The 19,922-nt window shown below is 37.8% G+C and overlaps 1 protein-coding gene across 1 annotated transcript in view; it reads left to right on the top strand.

The window, feature by feature from the left end:
* Positions 1-19,922, top strand: part of KIAA1109 (KIAA1109 ortholog) — a 249,312-nt gene that overhangs the window by 194,680 nt on the left and 34,710 nt on the right. The window contains exons 61-64 of the mRNA XM_006881048.1: positions 551-674; positions 8,600-8,709; positions 15,981-16,071; positions 19,589-19,842. Of these exons, the coding sequence (XP_006881110.1) occupies positions 551-674; positions 8,600-8,709; positions 15,981-16,071; positions 19,589-19,842 (579 nt within the window). The remainder of the gene's footprint in view (positions 1-550; positions 675-8,599; positions 8,710-15,980; positions 16,072-19,588; positions 19,843-19,922) is intronic.

Here is a 19,922-nt window from a genome sequence, read left to right as displayed (position 1 = left end):
AGGCCATCGTCTTTGCTATCACTTGTTACGCATCAGAGAGTTGGACAGCAACTAAGGAGGATAGGAGGAGAATTGATGCCTTTGAGCTGTGGTGCTGGAGAATAGTATTGAGGGTACCATGGACTGCTAGGAAAATAAACAGATTCATCTTAGAAGGGTTAAACCAGGTGGCTCCTTGGAGGCAAGGATTCTGAGGCTCCGTCTAACATACTTTGGACATATTTTAAGAAGAGACCGGTCCTTTGAGAGGGACATCATGCTTTGTAGGATGGAAGGACAGCGCAGGAGGGGAAGGCCCTCTATGAGGTGGATTGATTCAGTAACTGGGTTAAGCGGGATGGGAGTATTAGAGACAGTGCAGTTGGCACAGGACAGAGCAGAGTTTAGGGATGTTGTACATAGGGTCTCTATGAGTCACATGTGACTCGGCGGCACATAACAACAGCAGCATACATAACTTCTGGTATCCTGGTTAAGTAAAATAATTCAAAAGGAGCAATTAGAAAAGAAATCTGCTTTTTACTAATTTCCACATTTATTTTGTAACTAGGAAACTGGGTGCAAGTGAAGGGACCATAAACCAGGAAATCCAGCGTTATCAACAGTTAGAATCCGTTGCTGTGAATGACATTCGAAGAGATGTCCGTAAAAAGTTACGGAGATCCAGTATGCGAGTGAGTAAACATTTTAAAAGAATTCTATTAAAGTATATTTTTATTTTTCACTTTATCAAACATAGCTATGATACTTATGATGTTCTCTTTGGTAATCTGGTGCTAAAAATACAAGCTAATTTGTAAATATGTTTTTGTTATGTGCCATTGAGTAAGCTGTAGCTCCTAGCGACCTTGTACACAATAGCTCTGAACCCTGCTCTGTCATGAGCCAATCTCACTATCTACTATAAATGAGGTTTTATTTTGAGCAATTTTTATTCTTAGTAAAAGTTTAATCAAGTTGATTCTAACTGATGGGGAGCCAGTTGGTGCCAGAATAAAACTGCATTCCACATCAGGGTTTCCAGTGACTGTAATCTTAAGCAAGTAGATGACCAAGGATTTTTCCCCCCCTCTGACACCACTGGGTGTAATTTCTACTACAAACCTTTTGCTTAATAGCTGAAAAATAAAAATAAAATGCCATGCAGTGGCCTTACTTTATATGTTGTTGTTGTTAAGTGCCTTCGAGTTGCAGGCGACTCACAGCGACCCTATGAAGGAGAGTCCTCGACGCTTGGGTGTCTTTCATCCTCTCTCCAGGTTCATAGGGTTTCCTGAGGCAAGCTATTATGGAAGTGGATGCCACTTCTCCTTCCACGCTTGTTTAATCGGGGAGCTCCACCCCACTCTCTACTTTATATATAACAACCTATTAAATGCTTACAACTCTATCAAATAGATTGTGTTGTTTTTTCCCCTCTTTTTAAATGCACAGAATCTGAGAGAAGCTAAGTACAAGAGAGGTTAACTAATTTGACCAAGATTATATAGCCAGTTACCTAGTAAAGCCCGGATTCAGACTCCAGTAGGGAGATAGATTCTGTCTTTTGTGACTTTAATCATCTTGTTTAGCTATCTTTCATGAAGTCATTATTTCTGTTCAGCCTTTAACTCAAATGTGAAATCTTTTTTAAAGTATCTGTTTTTTTTAAAATTATTATTATCTTTAATGAAAATTTACAGAGATTTTGTATATCCATTTATTCATTGTTGCACTTTTCTCCCTGCCCACCCCTCCAGTTCATTCTTCTTTTTGAAAAGTAAATTTGTTTGTTCTTTTGACAGTCTTTGGGATGTTCAGTACTCTTGTCCAACAACAAAACTCAATGGCATGTACTCTTCTGTCATTCTTAGTCATCATCTAATGTTCAGATGCATTATTGTTGTTATGTGCCATCGAGTAGCCTGCAATCCATAGTGACCCTAAGTACATCATCTCTGAATCCTGCCCTGTCCTGAGCCAATTCTCACTAATTCTGACACACCAACTCTCATTGTAATTCAAAAGATCACAGTTTGGATCAGGTACACCTTAATCTTTAAAGTGATGTCATATTTCTTTTTTTTTTAATTAATTTTAGTAGACATTTACAGAGGTTTTGGATTTCCATTCATTCATTGCTGCACTAAAGTATTCATTCTTACACTCAAACATTTTCTTTTCTTTTTTTTCATACTCAAACATTTTCAATTACTAGATTTTACCTCCCAGCCATTGACACTCTCAACCTTTTGCTCTTACATTTATTATTTTCAAATTGAATTGCCTCTTCTAGATTTTTAACCAAATAAAAAATCATTTGCTTTTGATACTACTGAGTACCTGAACTGTAACCCTAAATGACTGTCCTGTTACCTGTTAAGTTTATTGTTGAATTACCACTCATAGTGACTCTGTGAGCAATAAACAAAAACCTTTCCTATCCTCTTGGTTTCTGCCATGCTTGAAACTGTCCTTTGAGTCTCTGTGTCAATCCATTTCATTGCTGGTACCAGAATTGCTGTTACTTCATTGGTGCCTGTGGTACCAGCAATCAGGAGATCAGGAGACATAGAGCATTTGGGAGGTCTGCTGTCAGGGACTTCTCCGAAGTCCTGAGGACCAAAGATGTCAGTTTAAAGACCAAGGTGTGCCTGACTTAAGCCACAGTCTTTCGAGTCACCTGCGATGCATCTGAAAGCTCGATAGTGAATAAGGATGACAGGACAAGAATAGACGCCATAGGGCTGTGGTGTTGGCGAAGAATGCTGAATATCCCATGGACTGCCAAAAGAACAAACAGATACCTCCTAGAGAAAGTTTAGCATACTTTGGGCATATTATTAAGACAGGCTATTGTTTGAAAAGGGACTTCATGCGTGGTGAAAGAGAGGAAGACCCTCGATCAGATAGATTGATACAGTGTCTTCCAAAATGGGTTTAAATCTGTCTAGAATGATTAGGATGGCACCGGATAGGACAGAGTTCAAATCTGTTTGTTCATAGGGTTGCTATGAACAATATGGTTGTGAGGCATACTTGATAGCATGTGACAGCGGCAACAATGAAGAACAAGTTTTTAAGAGTTTCTTTTGATGTCTGTGTTGGTCTTTCTGTACTGTCCTTTTAAGGACTTTTTATTTCCTCAATGATGATGTCTTTGATGTCATCACAATTCCTCTGGTCATTAGTGTTCAATGCATCAAATTTGTTCTTGAGATGGCTTTTAAATTCAGGTAGGATAAGCTCAGGGTCACATTTTTACCCTCTTGGGTTTGTTTTCATTTTCTTCCATTTCAATTTGAACTTACATCTGTGTGCTTGATAGTCTCTGCTCCACAGTCAGCCCCTGGTCTTGTTTGGAATGCTGATACTGAATTTCTCTATCATCTCTTTCTACAAATAGAGTAAGTCTGGTTCTTGTTTATTCCATCTGGTGAGACCAATGCCTACAGTCACCTTTTATGTTTGATATAGTCATTGCAAATATTTTTTAAAAAACATTGTGCAGAATTTTATCATTGAGTTTCCAGCCTCATATCTGTCACCAATGTCCTATTTTCCAAGTACTAGGCCTTTGTTTCCAATTTTTGCATTCCAGTCACCAGTGAATACATCTTTCAAATTGTAAAAGTTGGTAGGAATCCTCACTTTCTGCATCTTTGCCTTTAGTAGTTAATTCTTTAGTGGTTATATTTGAATAATAATTGTATAAACATATTTCTTGTATGCATTTGAATAGTATACAAATCAAAACTCACAGTGTTGTGCTTCAGGGTAGATCCTGAAATGTTTTTGTTGTTTTTTTTTCTTCTGGGAAATCTGAAACCATTCTTCTTCAGTTTGTCATTTCCAGCATAGTAGATCATGATTGTCAGATTAAGTATGGCTGATATCAGTCCCCCTGAGCTCACCAATATTGGGTGTGTTGGAGAGGGACATCATGCTTGGGAGGGTGGAGCAACAGCACAAGAGAAGAAGGCACTGAATGAGAAAGATTGACTCAGTGTCTGGGGTGATAGGGACAGGAATGTCAGAGACAATACGGTTGGCTCATGATAGAGCAGGGTTCAGAGCTGTTGTACGGAGGGTCGCTATGAGTCACAAGCAACTCAACAGCACATAACAACAATAACAATAACATACTTTATACATTGTACATTCCCTTAATTGGGTGAAAGCTTTACTTCATCCACCTTTGAAAGCAGACTATCTTCCAACTGTTGCTTATTATTTTAGAATGTCCTTAATGTCATAACTGCCATTTTTAAATTATATTCTGTGAGGCAATTTACATTTAATGAGAATTAATTTGGTATCTAGGTAAAGCAGAAACTTGATGTGTAAAAAAAAAAATTATTTCATGGTAAATTTTATATGTAGAATTTGGGATAAAAATGAAGAATGCTTTTAAAAATATGTAGTGACCAAAAGATGAAACCTATTCTTGAGTCATTTATAAAGTAGCTAAGAAAGTAGTTAGAAAAATGAAGTTGCAATTGTCTTATTCAGTGATAGTCTGGGATAGTCTTAAAAGAGATTGCTTTTAATGGATATGTTTATTTGGATATAATTTTTTCTGCATTAAAGTTACTGGAGCTTCCTGACTAAATCAAGCCTGGAAGCAGGAGCGGCATCCACTTCCGAAATGGCTTGCCTCCGGAAGCTCTGTGTATGAACAGTGCTCAGGCTGTTCGTTCATAGGGTCGCTATGAGTCGTCTACGACTCGACGGCATTAAACAACAACAACAACAACAACATCTTCCAACTCAAGTGATTCATCTTCCAGAACTCTAGTGGACCATGTTCTACCACTATTCATAGAGTACTGGAGGGCCCATTATTTCAACAGTGATGTCTAGTCCTGCTTCTTAAGAAGGCTATCTTCGTATAGGAGCTCCACTGAAAATTGTCTACCTGAGTAACCAACACTGCTGGTAATTTGGAATACTGGTGCCGTAGCTTCCAGCATCTTGACAACATGTTAATCTCAGAGCAGCAAACTGATGGATGAGTGGTAGTATTACAATTAATTAGAGTAATTAAGTGAATATCTAATAGACATTTAATTGGAAAATAAAAGTTATTAAAATTCAGGCTGATTGTTTTGTATGAAGGTGCTCTTGTTACTAGAAAAACCACAGAATTTTGTTTTAAAATAAACGAATCTTAAAATTGTCTTTTAAAAAGAAAATTGGCTAAAACCTCCCTCCCCCTGTTGTTGTTGTTATTATGTGCCATCGAGTCGCTTTCAACTCATAGCGACCCTATCTACAAGAGCCCTTAACCCCACTCTATCAAGAGCCCTAAACCCTGCTCTATCCTATGCCAACCTCAATATCTCCAGCACACTCACTCCTACCACTTCAATCACAGAATCGATCCATCTCATCGAGGGTCTTCCTCTCCTGCGCCATCCCTCCACTCTCCCAAACCTGATGTCCCTCTCCAAGGACCTCCTTGCAACATGCCCAAAGTATGTCAGACGAAGCTTCATAATCCTTGACTCCAAGGAGCATTCCAGCTTCACCCGCTCCAGGACAAACCTGTTTGTTCTCTTAGCAGTCCATGGTACAGCTCAAAGGCATCAATTTTCTTCCTGTCATTCCTAATCACAGTCCAGACGTCTGATACATAGCATGCAAATGCAAAGACTATAGGTTAGATCAGGCACATCTTAGTCTCCAGCCTGATGTTGCTCTTCAGCACTCTTGAGAGGTCCCTGACAGCTAACTTTCCCAATGCAATTAGTCTCTTGATTTCCTGGCTGCTGGTACCAAGAGTGTTGACTGTGGAGCCAAGCAAACTAAAACAGTTTAACTATCTCAATCTCTTCACCATCCATACTGATGCTGTCACTTGGTGCAGTGGTGCAAATCTTTGTTTTCTTGATGTTGAGCTTCAGTTCATATTGAAGGCTGCTGTCTTTGGCCTTCTGCAGCAAGTGCTTCAGGTCCTCCTCAGTTTCAGCAAGCAGGGTTGTGTCATCTGCATAATGCAGGTTGTTGATGACTCTTCCACCAATCCTGATTCCACATTCCTTCTCCCCTTCTTAATTTTGAACCATGTAGTGTCTCCTTGCTCTATTCTGATGACTGCCTCTTGGTCCAAGTATAGGCTGCGCATAAGCACAATCAAATGTTCTGGGATTCCCATTCTTCTCAGAGTCCGCTACAGCTTGTTGTGATCCACATAGTCAAAAGCCTTTGCATAGTCAATGAAACACAAGTAGACACTCCTCTGGTACTCTCTGCATTCTGCCAAGATCCATCCAACATTAGCTATAATATCCCTAGTACCAAGACTTCTAAATCGAAACTGCACATCTGGCAGTTCTCTGTTGACATAGTTCTCCAATCTTTTTTGGATAATGTTCAGCAGAATGTTGCTTGCATGTGATATTAATGGTATTGTTTGATATTTTCTGCCCTCTTTTCCAGTCAGTTGGCCAGCTGGCTGTCCTTCAGATTTCTTGGCATAACTTGTTGTTGTTGTTATGTGCCGTTGAGTCACTTGCGACTCATAGCGACCCTGTGTACAACAGCCCTAAACTCCGCTCTGTCCTGTGCCAATCGCACTGTCTCTGACACTCCCATCCCAATTATCCCAGTCACTGAATCAATCCACCTCATTGAGGGCCTTCCTCTCCTGCGCCGTCCCTCCACCCTCCCAAGCATGATGTCCCTCTCCAAGGACCGGTCTCTCCTCACAACATGTCCAAAGTATGTTAGATGGAGCCTCAGAATCCTTGCCTCCAAGGAGCCACCTGGTTTAACCCTTTCCAGGACAAATCTGTTTTCCTAGCAGTCCATGGTATTCTCAATACTCTTCTCCAGCACCACAGCTCAAAGGCATCAACTCTCCTTCTATCCTCTTTGGTCATTGTCCAACTCTCTGATGCATAACAAGTGATTGCGAAGACCATAGCCTGTATCAGACGCACCTTAGTCTCCAGAGAGACACCATTGCTCTTCAGTACTTTGGAGAGGTCCCTAACAGCAGACTTTCCCATGGCAATGCACCTTTTAATTTCCTGGCTGCTGGTGCCAAGACTGTTGACTACGGAGCCAAGCAAACTAAAGCTGTGTACAATCTCAGTCTCTTCATGATCCATCCTGATGCTGCCAATTGGTCCAGTGGTGAGAATCTTTGTCTTCTTGACATTGAGCCTCAATCCATAATGTAGGCTGCAGTCCTTGACACTCTGCAGCAGGCGCTTCAGGTCCTCTTCAGTTTCAGCAAGCAGGATATAACTAGAAGTAGATATTTCATTGGCACCCTAGTATGTGAACAAGATTACTTCAGAGCAAAGGGAAAATAACTTGACTATAGTGTCAGTGTCCATGGACTGCTAAGAAAACAAACAGGTTCATCTTAGAGAGGTTTAAATCCGGCTGCTCCTTGGAGGCAAGGATTCTGAGGCTTCGTCGGACATACATTGTACATATTGCAGGGAGGGACCAGTCCTTGGAGCGGGACATCATTCTTGGGAGAGTGGAGGGACAGCGCAGGAGGGAAAGACCTTCTATGAGGTGGATTTATTTAGTGACTGGGGTAATTAGGGTGAGGGTGTTGGAGACAGTGAGATTGGCATAGGACAGAGCAGGGTTTAGGGCTGTTATGCATAGGGTTGCTATGAGTCGCCAGCGACTGGACGTCACATAACAACAACAACAATGTCTTCTGGGATCATTGGTTTCACCTTTTTGTGATTACCCACAAAATCCCAGAGAATCCAGTTTGGATACTGTTCTAGATAAATTAAAGTTCAGCTTGATTTATTCACCACAGGCCTCTGACAGTAATAAATGAATAATTATTATTTACATTACATAATTCTGTTTTAAAGTTTTTTCTACTATATCCATAGCATTCATACTTAAAATGTTATGTGTGCTATTTGTATAGGACTTAATGGTTGGTAATTATGAAATATACAACTAGATAGAGAGGATTAGAGCAATTATTGGAATTACATTTGAGTTCATAACATTTTTCTTCTTTGACATTTCTCTCCCAATTCCTTTTACTTTTACCTCTTGCCTCCTAAATCTCTATGGTATAAGAATTTTCTTAACCTTTTGACTCCCTTCACCAAAAATCTGGAAAGAGCAATCTAGAGCTAGGGATAGCATTCAAGTCACTTTCTTAACCACTACTGTAATAAAGTTCTGTGGCTTGGTTAGCCATGGGTAAATTTAAGGTGTATGACCTTAACCCTAATCCTAATCCTATGCCAGTTTCTCACTTTTTTTTCTCCACACATTTTCTTTCTTTTTTACCTTTAACTGTTATTTCCTCTCCCCCTTTTTTAGTCTCTTTTTTTCTCACTGTGTTTATGCTTCCCTCACCCCAGTCTTTTTATTTCTTCTTTTCTCTGTCCTGTCATGCAGTTAATGAATCCTATTTTCATTTCTCCAGTCTCCTATTTGACCTGAGACTAGAGTAACTAATTTCCTGCTCCACTAAAGTGACTTTCAAAGTAATAACAAGTATCTTGTCATTGAACTGGGGTAAAAAAAAAATACTTTTTAAATAATATTTTCTTTTGTAGGAGGCCGGGCATTGTAGCAGTAAAGACTTACTTAATGTCATCTTTTATCTCTTCCATTTCATTAGGCTGCCTCCCTGAAGGATAAATGGGGATTGAGTTATAAACCAACATACAACCGGTCAAAAAGCATCACGGCTTCCGGAAGACCGCCACTTAAGCGAATGGAAAGAGCAAGGTAATATAGATTTTGAGTAATGAAACAAAGAAAACTGACTTCCTTAACAGCTTCCACTACTTATTTTTAATTCTAATTCAGAAGGTTATTGTGAAAAATATAGGGTTATTGTTGCTGGGTTGAGTTGATGTCATAGAAGCTTTGATTTGCGTTTCTCTGATAGCTAGGAATTTTGAACATTTGTTCGTGTGTGTTTTTGCCATCTGAATTTGTTCTTTGGTGAAGTGTCTATTCATAATTTATGCTTATTTTGGGATTGGGATGTTTACCTTTTTCTTGTTGAGGTTCTATGTATTCTATACATTTTAGATCAGACTTCCTTATCAGATAAGTCTTTTCCACATATTTTTTCCCATTCTGAGGGTTTCCTTATTACCTTCTTGGAGAATTTTTTTGACGTGCATAGGGATTTGGTTCTTAGAATATCCCATATTTGTATGAATGTATAAATACAAATCCAGCCTTTCTGTAAACTTTCATTAAAATAACAATAAAAATAATTTACAAACAAACAAAAAATGTGGACAATGTTGGGGTAGCTACATCAAACCTTCATTAACTTCACACAAGGGAACAGTCCCCATCTACAGAATCCACAGTACAAAACCACGTTCTGTGAGGCCATAAGTGTTTCTCCACCCCTAATACTCCCTGCTCCTACTTCCACTAGTTCTTAGACCAGCCATCTCTCACAGGCTTTCCCTGATCTATTACAGGATCCATTGATCTGCTGCAGTAACCACAGCAAACTGATAGAACCATATTCACATTTATGGTGTTCATTGTTGTTGTTGTTGTTGTTGTTGTTGTTGTTATGTGCCGTCGAGTCATTTGCGACTCATAGCGACCCTATGTACAACAGCCCTAAACCCTGCTCTATCCTGTGCCAATCGCACTGTCTCTGACACACCCATCCCGATTACCCCAGTCACTGACTCAGTCCACCTCATAGAGGGTCTTCCCCTCCTGCGCTGTCCCTCTACCCTACCAAGCATGATGTCCCTCTCCAAGGACCTGTCTTTCCTTACAACATGTCCAAAGTATGTGAGACGAAGCCCAAGAATCCTTGCCTCCAAGGAGTAGCCTGGTTTAACCCTCTCCAGGATGAATCTGTTTGTTTTCTTGGCAGTCTAGGGTACATTCAATACTCTTTTCCAGCACCACAGCTCAAAGGCATCAATTCTCCTTCTATCCTCCCTAGTCATTGTCCAACTCTCTGATGCATAACAAGTGATTGCAAAAACCATGGCCTGTATCAGGCGGACCTTAGTCTCCAGAGAGACACCATTGCTCTTGAGTACTTTAGAGAGGTCCCTAACAGCAGACTTTCCCATCACAATACGTTTTTTTGTTTCCTGGCTGTCGGTGCCAAGAGTGTTGACCATGGAGCTGAGCAAACTGAAGCTGTGAACAATCTCAATCTCTTCGCCATCCATCCTGATGCTACCAGTTGGTCCAGTGGTGAGAATCTTTGTCTTCTTGACATTGAGCCTCAGTCCTTGACCCTCTGCAGCAAGTGCATGAGGTCATCTTCAGTTTCAGCAAGCAGGGTTGTGTCATCTGCATAACGCAGATTGTTAATAGATCTTCTACCAATCAATTATAATTCCAGTCGGCAGCTGGATCCAGTTTTTCATTCAGGACAGCTTCTTGGGAGTGCTCAAAGGTCCTTTGACCAAGGTCATTGTTATAAAATCTCTTAGCCCTCCCAGTTATGACTTCTCCCTCCCCACCGCTTCCTATCCTCTAATGAGCTTGAACAAATGCTGCTGGCTCTGCCTCCCTGGGATGGATGTCCCAGATGAACTTTGTCTCACTTTGGTATCTGGTTCCCCACTGCTATTGCTCCATCTTGCACAAGAATCCATGAGGCCCTGAAGGACATGTACTGCATTTTCTGCTGCTGTTTTTTTGCTGGTAGAAACATTCCTATCATTTCCTGCTGAACCTGCTCCATTTAAACCTAATGGAATGGGAGACTACCAAAGCCCATCATTAATAGTTTTTATACCAATTTGCATGTTCCTCCCCAGACATGTGGCAAAAGTCAAGGCCACGTGGAAAAAGCTATTTTGAATAATAAACTTACTGCACCACAGTTATATACTGAGAAAAAGAAATTAAATAATTGCCATTGAGCTATATAGAACCTGCTCACAACTGATCCTTCTAGCGGATTTTTCGGAGGCTGTAAATCACATGGGAACTATATTCCCCATATTTTTCCACAGAGCTGCTAGTGGACTTTAAACAGGCGCCACCTTTGGTTTAGCAGTACAACTCATTGTGGAGATGCTAGCAGATGGCAAAGGATAAAAAATTGGATGAAAAAGATAAAATTTTTTATGGATAAAAAATATTAGTCAATATCCTTAGTATTATTAAATATGAAGTAATACTAATAATGCTAAGTATTGTCAAACAAATCTTTTTTTATGAATTTTTTATCATATTTATACTGCAGTATTTGTTGTTGTTGTTGTTAGGTGCCATTGAGTCGAGTATAACCCATAGTGACTCTGTGAACAACAGATCTGAACCCTGTCCTATCCTGTGCCATGCTGTCACTTCCTGACACTCTACAGCTCATTCTGGTAGTCATCATGCTCCTCTGCAAAGAATAGCCCCTCCTAGTAACCTGCCTGGAGTATATGAGGCAAAGCTTTAATCATCTTTGCCTCTAAGGGAACTCTGGCTTCACTTTCTCCAAGACATTATCTGTTTGTTCTTTTAGCAGGTCATGGAATATTCAGCAGTCTTTTCAACGCTAGAGTTCAAAGGCATCAATTCTTCTGTCATACTTAAAACTCTAACATGCGTAGCAAGTGATCAGTAAGACCATGGCCTGAATCAGACACACCTTAGCCTTTTAACTGATATCATTGCCCCTCAATAATTTGGAGAGGTCCCGAACTATAAATTTCTCCAGTACATCTCCCAATTTTCTGACTTCTGGTAGCGAGGGTGTTGATGATTGTGGATCTAAGTGAGATGAAGTTGTTTTCTCCATCTAACATGATGTTACCTATCAGTCCAGTGGTAAGAATTTTTGCTTTCTTGACATTGAGATGCAGTCTATATTGAAGGTTGTAGTCTTTGAGCTTCTGCAGCAAATGCTACAAGTACTCCTCACTTTCAGCAAGTAAGGTTGTGTCATCTGCATAACGGCAGGATATTGATCCCACATTCTTCTTCATGGAGTCAACCTTCTCAAATAATTTACTCAGCGTACAGATTGAATAAGTATGGAGAGAGAATACAACCCTGTTGCACTCCTTAATTTTAAATCATGTAGTATTCCCTTGCCGTTTTGAACAGACTCTTGGTCTGGGTATAGGTTTCATATGAGCACAATTAAGTGCTCTTAGAATCCCATTCTTCTCAGTATTATCCAATAATTTGTTATGATCCACAGAGTCAAATGTTTTTCATAGTATATAAAGCACAAATAGACATTCTTCTGTTATTCTTAACTTTCAGCCAGGATTCCTCTGATATCAGCGGTGATATCCCTGATGCCACAGCCTCTTCTAAATCCTGCTTGAACTTCTACCAGTTCACTATACTGTTCTAGCCATTTTTGAATGATCGATAGCAGGGTTTTGCTTGCATATGATATTCATGATTTTGTTCAATAGTTTCTACATTCTATTAGATCACCTTTCTTGGGAATGGGAACAGATATGTATCCCTCCCAATACACTAGCCAGACAGCTGTCCTCCAAATTTCCTGGCATACACTGATGAATGTATCAAGGGCTGCATCTGTTAATTGAAACAATTCAATTGGTAATCCATCAATTCTTGGGGTCTTATTTTTCGCTAGTGTCTTCAGTGCAGCTTCCACTTCCTCCTTCATTACTTTTGGCTCCTGCTTATATGATATTTCCTGAAATTTTTCGTTGTTAGTGTTTTTTTGGTACAGTGACTAGTATTCTATCCTCTTTTGATGCTTCCTGGGTCATTCAACATAAGATGCCCACAACATCTCTCATTATTGCAACTCAAAGCTTAAATTTGTTTTTCAGTTCTTTCAGCTTAAAAAAAATGCAGAGTGAGTTCTTCTCTTTTTACTCTCGAATGCCAGCTCTCTAAACATTTCATTATAACACTTTGCTTTGTCTCTTCAAGCTGCCCTTTGAAATGTTCTGTTCAGCTCTTTTACTTCAGCATGTTTTCCCTTTGTTTTGGCTTCTTGACACTCTAGTGCCGTTTTCAGAGTCTCTTCTGACATACATTTTGGTTTTTCCCTTCTCCTCTGTATTCGTAATGACCTTTAGCTCTCTTCATGGATGATATCAAGGGTCTTTAATCATTGGTGTTCAGTGTTTCAAATGTATTCTTAAGATGATTTTGAAATTCAGAGGAAATAGATTAAAAATCATATTTTGGTTGTCATGGACTTGTTTTCATTTTCTTCCACCTTAATTTGAACTTGAACATGAATAATTTATGGTCTAATCCACAGTTCCCCCAGGCCTAGTTTTGACTGCCAGTATTGAGCTTCTCCAATGATTCCTTCTACAGATGTAGTTAGTCTGATTCCTCTGCAGCTCATCAAGTGGTATCCATGTGTAAAACTGCTGTTTGTGTCTTTTAAAAAAATTTTTTTTTATTTTATTCTTTTTGTGTGTGTGTACCGTCAAATTGGATCTGATTGGTACAGGAGGAGATTGTCCCTCCTTTTGCAGCAGAGCATCTGGTGGATTTGAACTGTGTGCCTCTGGGATTGCAGTGCAGCTTCTTGCCACTAGGCCACCAGAGATCCCTTGTTTGTGTCTTTTTAAAAAGGTAGTTTCAATGAGTAATTCATTGAAAATAAAAATTTTGGTCATTTTATTTCTAGCCTCATTTCTATCACCAAGGCCATATTTTCCAACTGCTATTCCTTCATTATTTCCAACTTCAGTTACCAGTTATCATTAGCACCTCTTGATCACATGGTTGGTTAATTTCAGACTACAAGATTTGGTAAAAACTTTCAGTTTCTTCCTCTTTGTCTCTAGATGTAGAAGTGTATATTTGAATGATAGTCTTAAGAACAGGTCTTCCTTGTGTACATATGGATAATATCCTATAACTCAAAAAAATTGTATTTCAGAATAGAAATTGATTTTTTTTTTTTACTATAAATGCAATACCATTCTTCTTTTTTCATTTCTAGCCTTGTATACCATATGATTCAAAGTGGCCAGAGGTAGTCCATCTCATCTCATTAATGCCCTGAACACTGATGTTCATTTGTTCCATTTCATTTTTCATGATTTCCATTTTCTGGCATTCAAGCTATGTATATTTTATGTTCTAAAGATTGAAGGATGTTTACCATTATTTTTACTCATTTTGACTAACCTCCAATTTGGGCTCTACCACAAATCTTATAACTATCTGTGTTCCTTTACTGTTTGTAGGGTTTTCAGAGGCCCGCCACTTAAAAAGTTTATGGCCATCCTGTTTCCTAGACTGTCTTAATCTGGGAACTCTACTAAAGCCTGATATACTATAAGTAACCCTTTTGCCATTTAACACACCAGTGGCGTAGCTTTCAGTTATCAGAGCAACCCACAGTTATCTCAGTACAGCAAACTAGCTGACAAGAGCTGTACCAGTTGGAATAATGTTCTCCCCAAGCACAATAAACTGCCAATTTAATCTGTAACTATAAATCATTCTTTATTCAAGCAGGTTTTAATCACAAAGGTGCACCCACCAGTTCCTAAGTCATTAAGTAAGAGGTTCCCAGCCCACTCTGCACTGTTAATTAAATCAAAATGACCAAACTGCCCAGAACTGTCTGTTAAAATACATACAGTGTAGTATAAGCTTTAGTAATTAAATATAATTATAGGTATTTTATGTGTACATTTAGAAAGTATCTTAAGTGTGCATATAAAATGTGCATATTAGCATCAGCTGCACTAAATTTATCAATGAGAAATCACATACTCAGTCTATGACAAAAGTGGAAATGTTACACATTATTGCAATAAAATACTTTTTACCAATAAATCAGCAGTATTAGAGGTATGAATGTTTTTTGGGGCGTGTTCTGATTTTTTTTTTAAATTGTGATTTTAACGAAAGTTTACAGAAAAGTTGGGTTTTCATTCATTCATTCGTTGTTGTACATTTTCTTCCCTGCCTCCCTCAGTTTACTTTTTAAAAAGAAAAACATTCATTGTTGCGTAATCCCTTCCTCCCCCAACCCTATGCCCCTCCTCCAGTTCACTGTGCTGTGCATCTTTTATTCCAGTCTGTTGTCATACAGATAATACCTGATTATATATTCCTTTTGAACAGTTCTTTCCTTCATCTGTTCCAATGTAGTATTTATTATTTATCCCCTTAGAAATACCATTTGACTTAGCAATTTCACTACAAGGAATATACGGTAAAGAAGCTAGAGCTTCCACCCAGACATACAGTTGCACACACATGTTTATAGCTGCATTATGCACAATAGCAAAGAGATGGAAGCAACCCAAATGTCCATCAACAAATGAATGGATAAGAAAATGATGGTATATTCACACAATGGAATACTACACAGCACTGGAAACCAGAAATTCATAAAATATTACAAAGCATCGGTGACCCCGGAGGATATTATGCTGAGTGAAATATCTCAGTTATAAAAGGACAAATACTGCATAACAGCACTGTTAAAGACAGGGCTGACATGGGGTTGGGGAGAAGTAAGATTTTTTTTAAAATAGTTTTAGGTAGTTTTGTATTACTCGGAATTTCAAGTCTATTTATATGGGATGCTCGTGTTTAAGTGTTGCAGTGTTGTTGTTGTTGTTGTTGTGTAACATTGAGTCTGAACCTTCCTGTAGTTCATGTTGCAATGGGTTTTCAGAAGCAGTTAATTGAGTGGGAGGAGATTGTCTGTCCTTCTCCCATGGAGCAGCTGATGGATTAGAATCATGTGCTTTTAAGATTGCAGTACCACTAGGCTACCAGAACTCCATTGTAATACCAGAAGTTAAAACCTAACATAAGGTTACTGTTGTTGTGTGCCATTGAATCGGACCAACCCTCCAGCGGGTTTTTAGAGGCAGTTAGTCATAGAAGAGGAGATTGCCATCTTTCTCCTGTGGAGCAGCTAGTGAATTTAAACCACTTGACTTTGAGATTGTAGATCAGCTTCTTACTTCTAGGGCACCAGAAACAAAATATCAGTGTCTTTAATCAGATTGTTTTGAAGTCCTGGAATATACTTTTAAAAATCAGTAATATTAATGTTTCATAACTTTGTATTTTACTCACAGTTCTCGTGTAGGAGAAACTGAGGAACTCCCAGAAATCCGAGTTGATGCTGCATCTCCTGGACCCAGAGTTACTTTCAATATCCAGGATACAGTAAGAGAAAATATTTGTCACAGATTAAAACTGCAAAATAATCTGTAATAATTATAAAGTATCTAATATCTAATACTAATTAATTACTTAAGTGAAAGTGTGAATTGTAATGGTTGAAATGTCTTCACAGTACCAACTTGTGTGCCATCATTTGTGCCATTGAGAACCATGCTACTACTGTGTTTATGTACTGCACATAGCATAAAAGCTCCGTAACTACAGGTTCTTAGGCCAAAATTTCTTTGAATACCTTTTCTTTCACATGAAGATCCATATTAAAATAGTAGATCTTTTACATAAAGGTAAATATGTATATGAAAATAATACTAGTGCTTATTTATATATTTTGTTCATCTCTAATATATAGATAACGGGATATGGCAAAAAATTAAGAATGTTAAAGTTGTAGTCTAACTTGATAGGGTGTTAAAAATGCTTGTTTTCTTTATTTTTAAATTATTTGTTTTCTTTATTCATAATTTTTTTTAATTTTCTTATTATTTTAATTAAGTTGAAAAATACAGTATGGGGAAGTACACCACAATCCAGCACTCCTGGGGAAGGGTACTTTCAGGTACTTTTTAAGAACAATGTAAATTTTGCTTGAAAACTAATTAATTGCCCTGAAAATCTGCCTTCAAGATATCTTCTTCACATTTCTCTCTAAGTCTTCAAAAGTATTTTACATATGTTTATAGTAAAGGCTTAGGATTGTTTTAACTCTTTCCCATCATACATATCTCCTAAACCTTTGCATGTATGTGTGTGTGTGTGTATATAGATAAAAATATCTATATATATACACACACACATATATATATATATTTAGTTTTATACATCTATATAGTTTCATATTAATTATCTTAATATATTTATAATGTATTGCCATAGAGACTAAATTAGCTCACCAAAATAAAAACTTAGAACTAGAATTTATTATAGTTACTTACTGAATCTGTAAATAACTGTAATTTACTACATTCAACAACAAAATCAATCTTTCATTATAAAACCATGCACTGGTAAAGTAGTTCATTCTTCTATCACATCTATCTCATAGTAATCCTTGATTGCTATGTCTTTTGCATTACTGATATAAACGAGCGTGTATGCAAAAAATAAACCACAAAAAAATTATTCTGATGTTCAAAATGCTATAGAAAATGTGCTTCCTTGTCACTCACAAATTTAATTATTTATATATAAAATTAAAATTTACATATATACTTTATTTATATATCTATACACACACGTATATGTATAGTATATCTGTAGATATAATAAAACAAACACAAAAATCTGTAGATACAAGAAAACAGTTTTATTATCATCTATAATTTTTATGTCAAGTTACAAAAAAAAATTAAAACTAGCACTTATTCTACACATACTTGTTTCTCTCCCTCAACTCTCTGAAGCTAGAGGCTCAATATATATCCTGTTGTTGTTTACTGTTGTCAGAGCCAGCTCACAGCTCATCTGCCCGTAGGTTTTCAAAGGCAGCAAATTGCACAGGAGGAGATTGTTTATGTTTCTCCTGCTGAGAAACTAGTGGATTTGAACCACTCTCCCTGCAGGGCTATTCCTTATTATGAGGCCACCAGAGTACCCTGTGTATCCTTTTGTTGTTGTTAAGTATTGTTGAATCAGAACGAATTTTTAGCTGAACCTCTAGTGGATTTTCAGAGGCAGTAATCATGTTTGAGGAGCTTTCCTATCTTTCTCTTGCAGAGCAGCTAGTGGATCCAAATCACATGCCATATTATGTGTGTGGATGTGTGTCCATATCTGAAGTCATACTAAATTAAGCCAAACTGAATTTTGGTTTGGAACTCTTCAATCAATGAATACATTTAGTCAGGCTGACAAACATCCTTTTTCTAAAATAGAATTTTCAAATAAAACATTTACAGTGAATTGAATAGATTCTGCTAAGTAATTCTTAATATTTCTGCTGTTCAAATTCTGTGTTTAGGTAGAATTGAACCCAGGTGTGTTTTTTTTTTATTTTATTTTTAAATGAAGGAAGTTTTTGAAAGTCATTATTACAAAATAATTTATCTGTATAAACTCCAAGCACAAGTTTTGAAAATTGAAATGTTCTGAAAAAGAAAATACACATTTACTTAGTAACATGTGTATTATGTAAGTGAGGAGCTCTTGGGGATTAGTCCATAGCAAGTAGTACTGCCAACCCAAAGGATATGCATCTATGACAGTTCAAATCTACCAGCAGCTCCTGGGAAGAGAGATTGACAGCTTCCTCTTGCTGCAGTTTACATAATGGAGAGTCACTTTGAGCTATGAATTGAAAGAGCCTCAATGACCAAGAGATAGTGAGTCAGTGAGATTACTGAATGTGAAGAAGAGCTCTGTGTGACAGATGTTGGAAATTTGAATCGCAGGACATCATTATGATTCCAACAGTAGCATCCAAGAATTTTAAATTATTGCATTACCTTTCACATTACAGTTTACAAAAGATTATCACTTTCTCAAACAATACTAACCAAGCTTGTGAAATTGGGAATAGAAATTAGGTCATAGGAAGTTTTATTCTCTTTTGACCTACAATGATCTGTCATTACAATCCTGAGTTAGTAACAAGAGGTTTATACAAACTCTGAACCTACTGCTGTCCTGTCAGTTTTGACTCATGACAGCCCACAATAGCGTTTCTGAAGTTTACATAGGAAAATGTCTGTGTTACTCCCATAGAGTGATTAGTGGACCAAAACTACCAGCCTTTCAGTTTAACAGTCTAACATGTTACACCCTATGCTACCAGAGCCAAAAATGCAAACTCTTTTTGCCTTGACAACAACACTTACAGGTTTGATTGGTTAATACATACTTAGTCATTCAATTATTTATGCCTGTCTCTTCAACCCATTGTGGTATGCCATCAAATCAGAGATAGAAAATTGCATGGGAGGAGATTGCCCATCTTTCTCCCATGGAGAGGCTGGTGGATTCAAAAAACATCTTTGACGCTTAGCAGCGCAGCTACTTACTTTTAGGTCACAAGCGGTCCCTTCAATCCATTAAGAGTTATTTTTAAACTATATCCACAAAGAGCCTTCATGAGTAATCATAAGACAACACTACACTCTACTTACACTGCATGTTCATTGATCACTAATTTGCTCTTGCCATTTCTGATCTGAAATTAATCACACTTTCTTTTTCTACCTCAGCATGTTTAATTATTCTTTAAAGAATTACAATGAGTACTAATAAGATGATAAATGTTAATGTAAAGTAAAATTTCACTCTGATTTTGAGTCTGTCAATGATGTGACTTTCTGTGGTTTGACATTCTGCTTCCTTCCTTGGTATGCCATTTTATGTGCTCATAAATCTGACATTTCCTTCAGTTCAGAGTGAGAAAATTAAACTCTGACAGCGTTTTCAATGCTTAACTTTATATGTTTTTCCTGTGGTTTGTTTTTGTTTTTTTAATTGAGAAGAGACTTGTAAGAGGAATCTAAATTGTTTTCTCTTTTTTTACACTCAGTTTCCAGAGGAGACAGAACTGGATCTTTTGTCAGTAACTATTGATGGCCCGTGCCATTACTCATCTAATAGTGAAGGATCATGTTCTGTGTTCAGTTCTCCCAAAACTCCAGGAGGCTTTTCACCAAATATTCCTTTCCAACCTGAAGAAGGCCGAAGGGATGACAGCTTGTCTTCTACCAGTGAAGATTCTGACAAGGATGAAAAAGAAGAAGACCATGAGAGGGAAAGGTTTTATATTTACAGAAAACCCTCGTGAGTAGTTTTTATGTATGTATGTGGTTTATTTTCTGGATAGTGGAGTTTTGTGTTGTTGGGTTTGGTGTTTTTTTTTA

This window comes from Elephantulus edwardii, unplaced genomic scaffold (assembly GCF_000299155.1).
Source record: "Elephantulus edwardii isolate Elephantulus edwardi_28Jun2011 unplaced genomic scaffold, EleEdw1.0 scaffold00012, whole genome shotgun sequence".
Lineage (NCBI taxonomy): Eukaryota > Metazoa > Chordata > Mammalia > Macroscelidea > Macroscelididae > Elephantulus > Elephantulus edwardii.
This window is presented reverse-complemented; position numbering and strand designations above follow the sequence as displayed.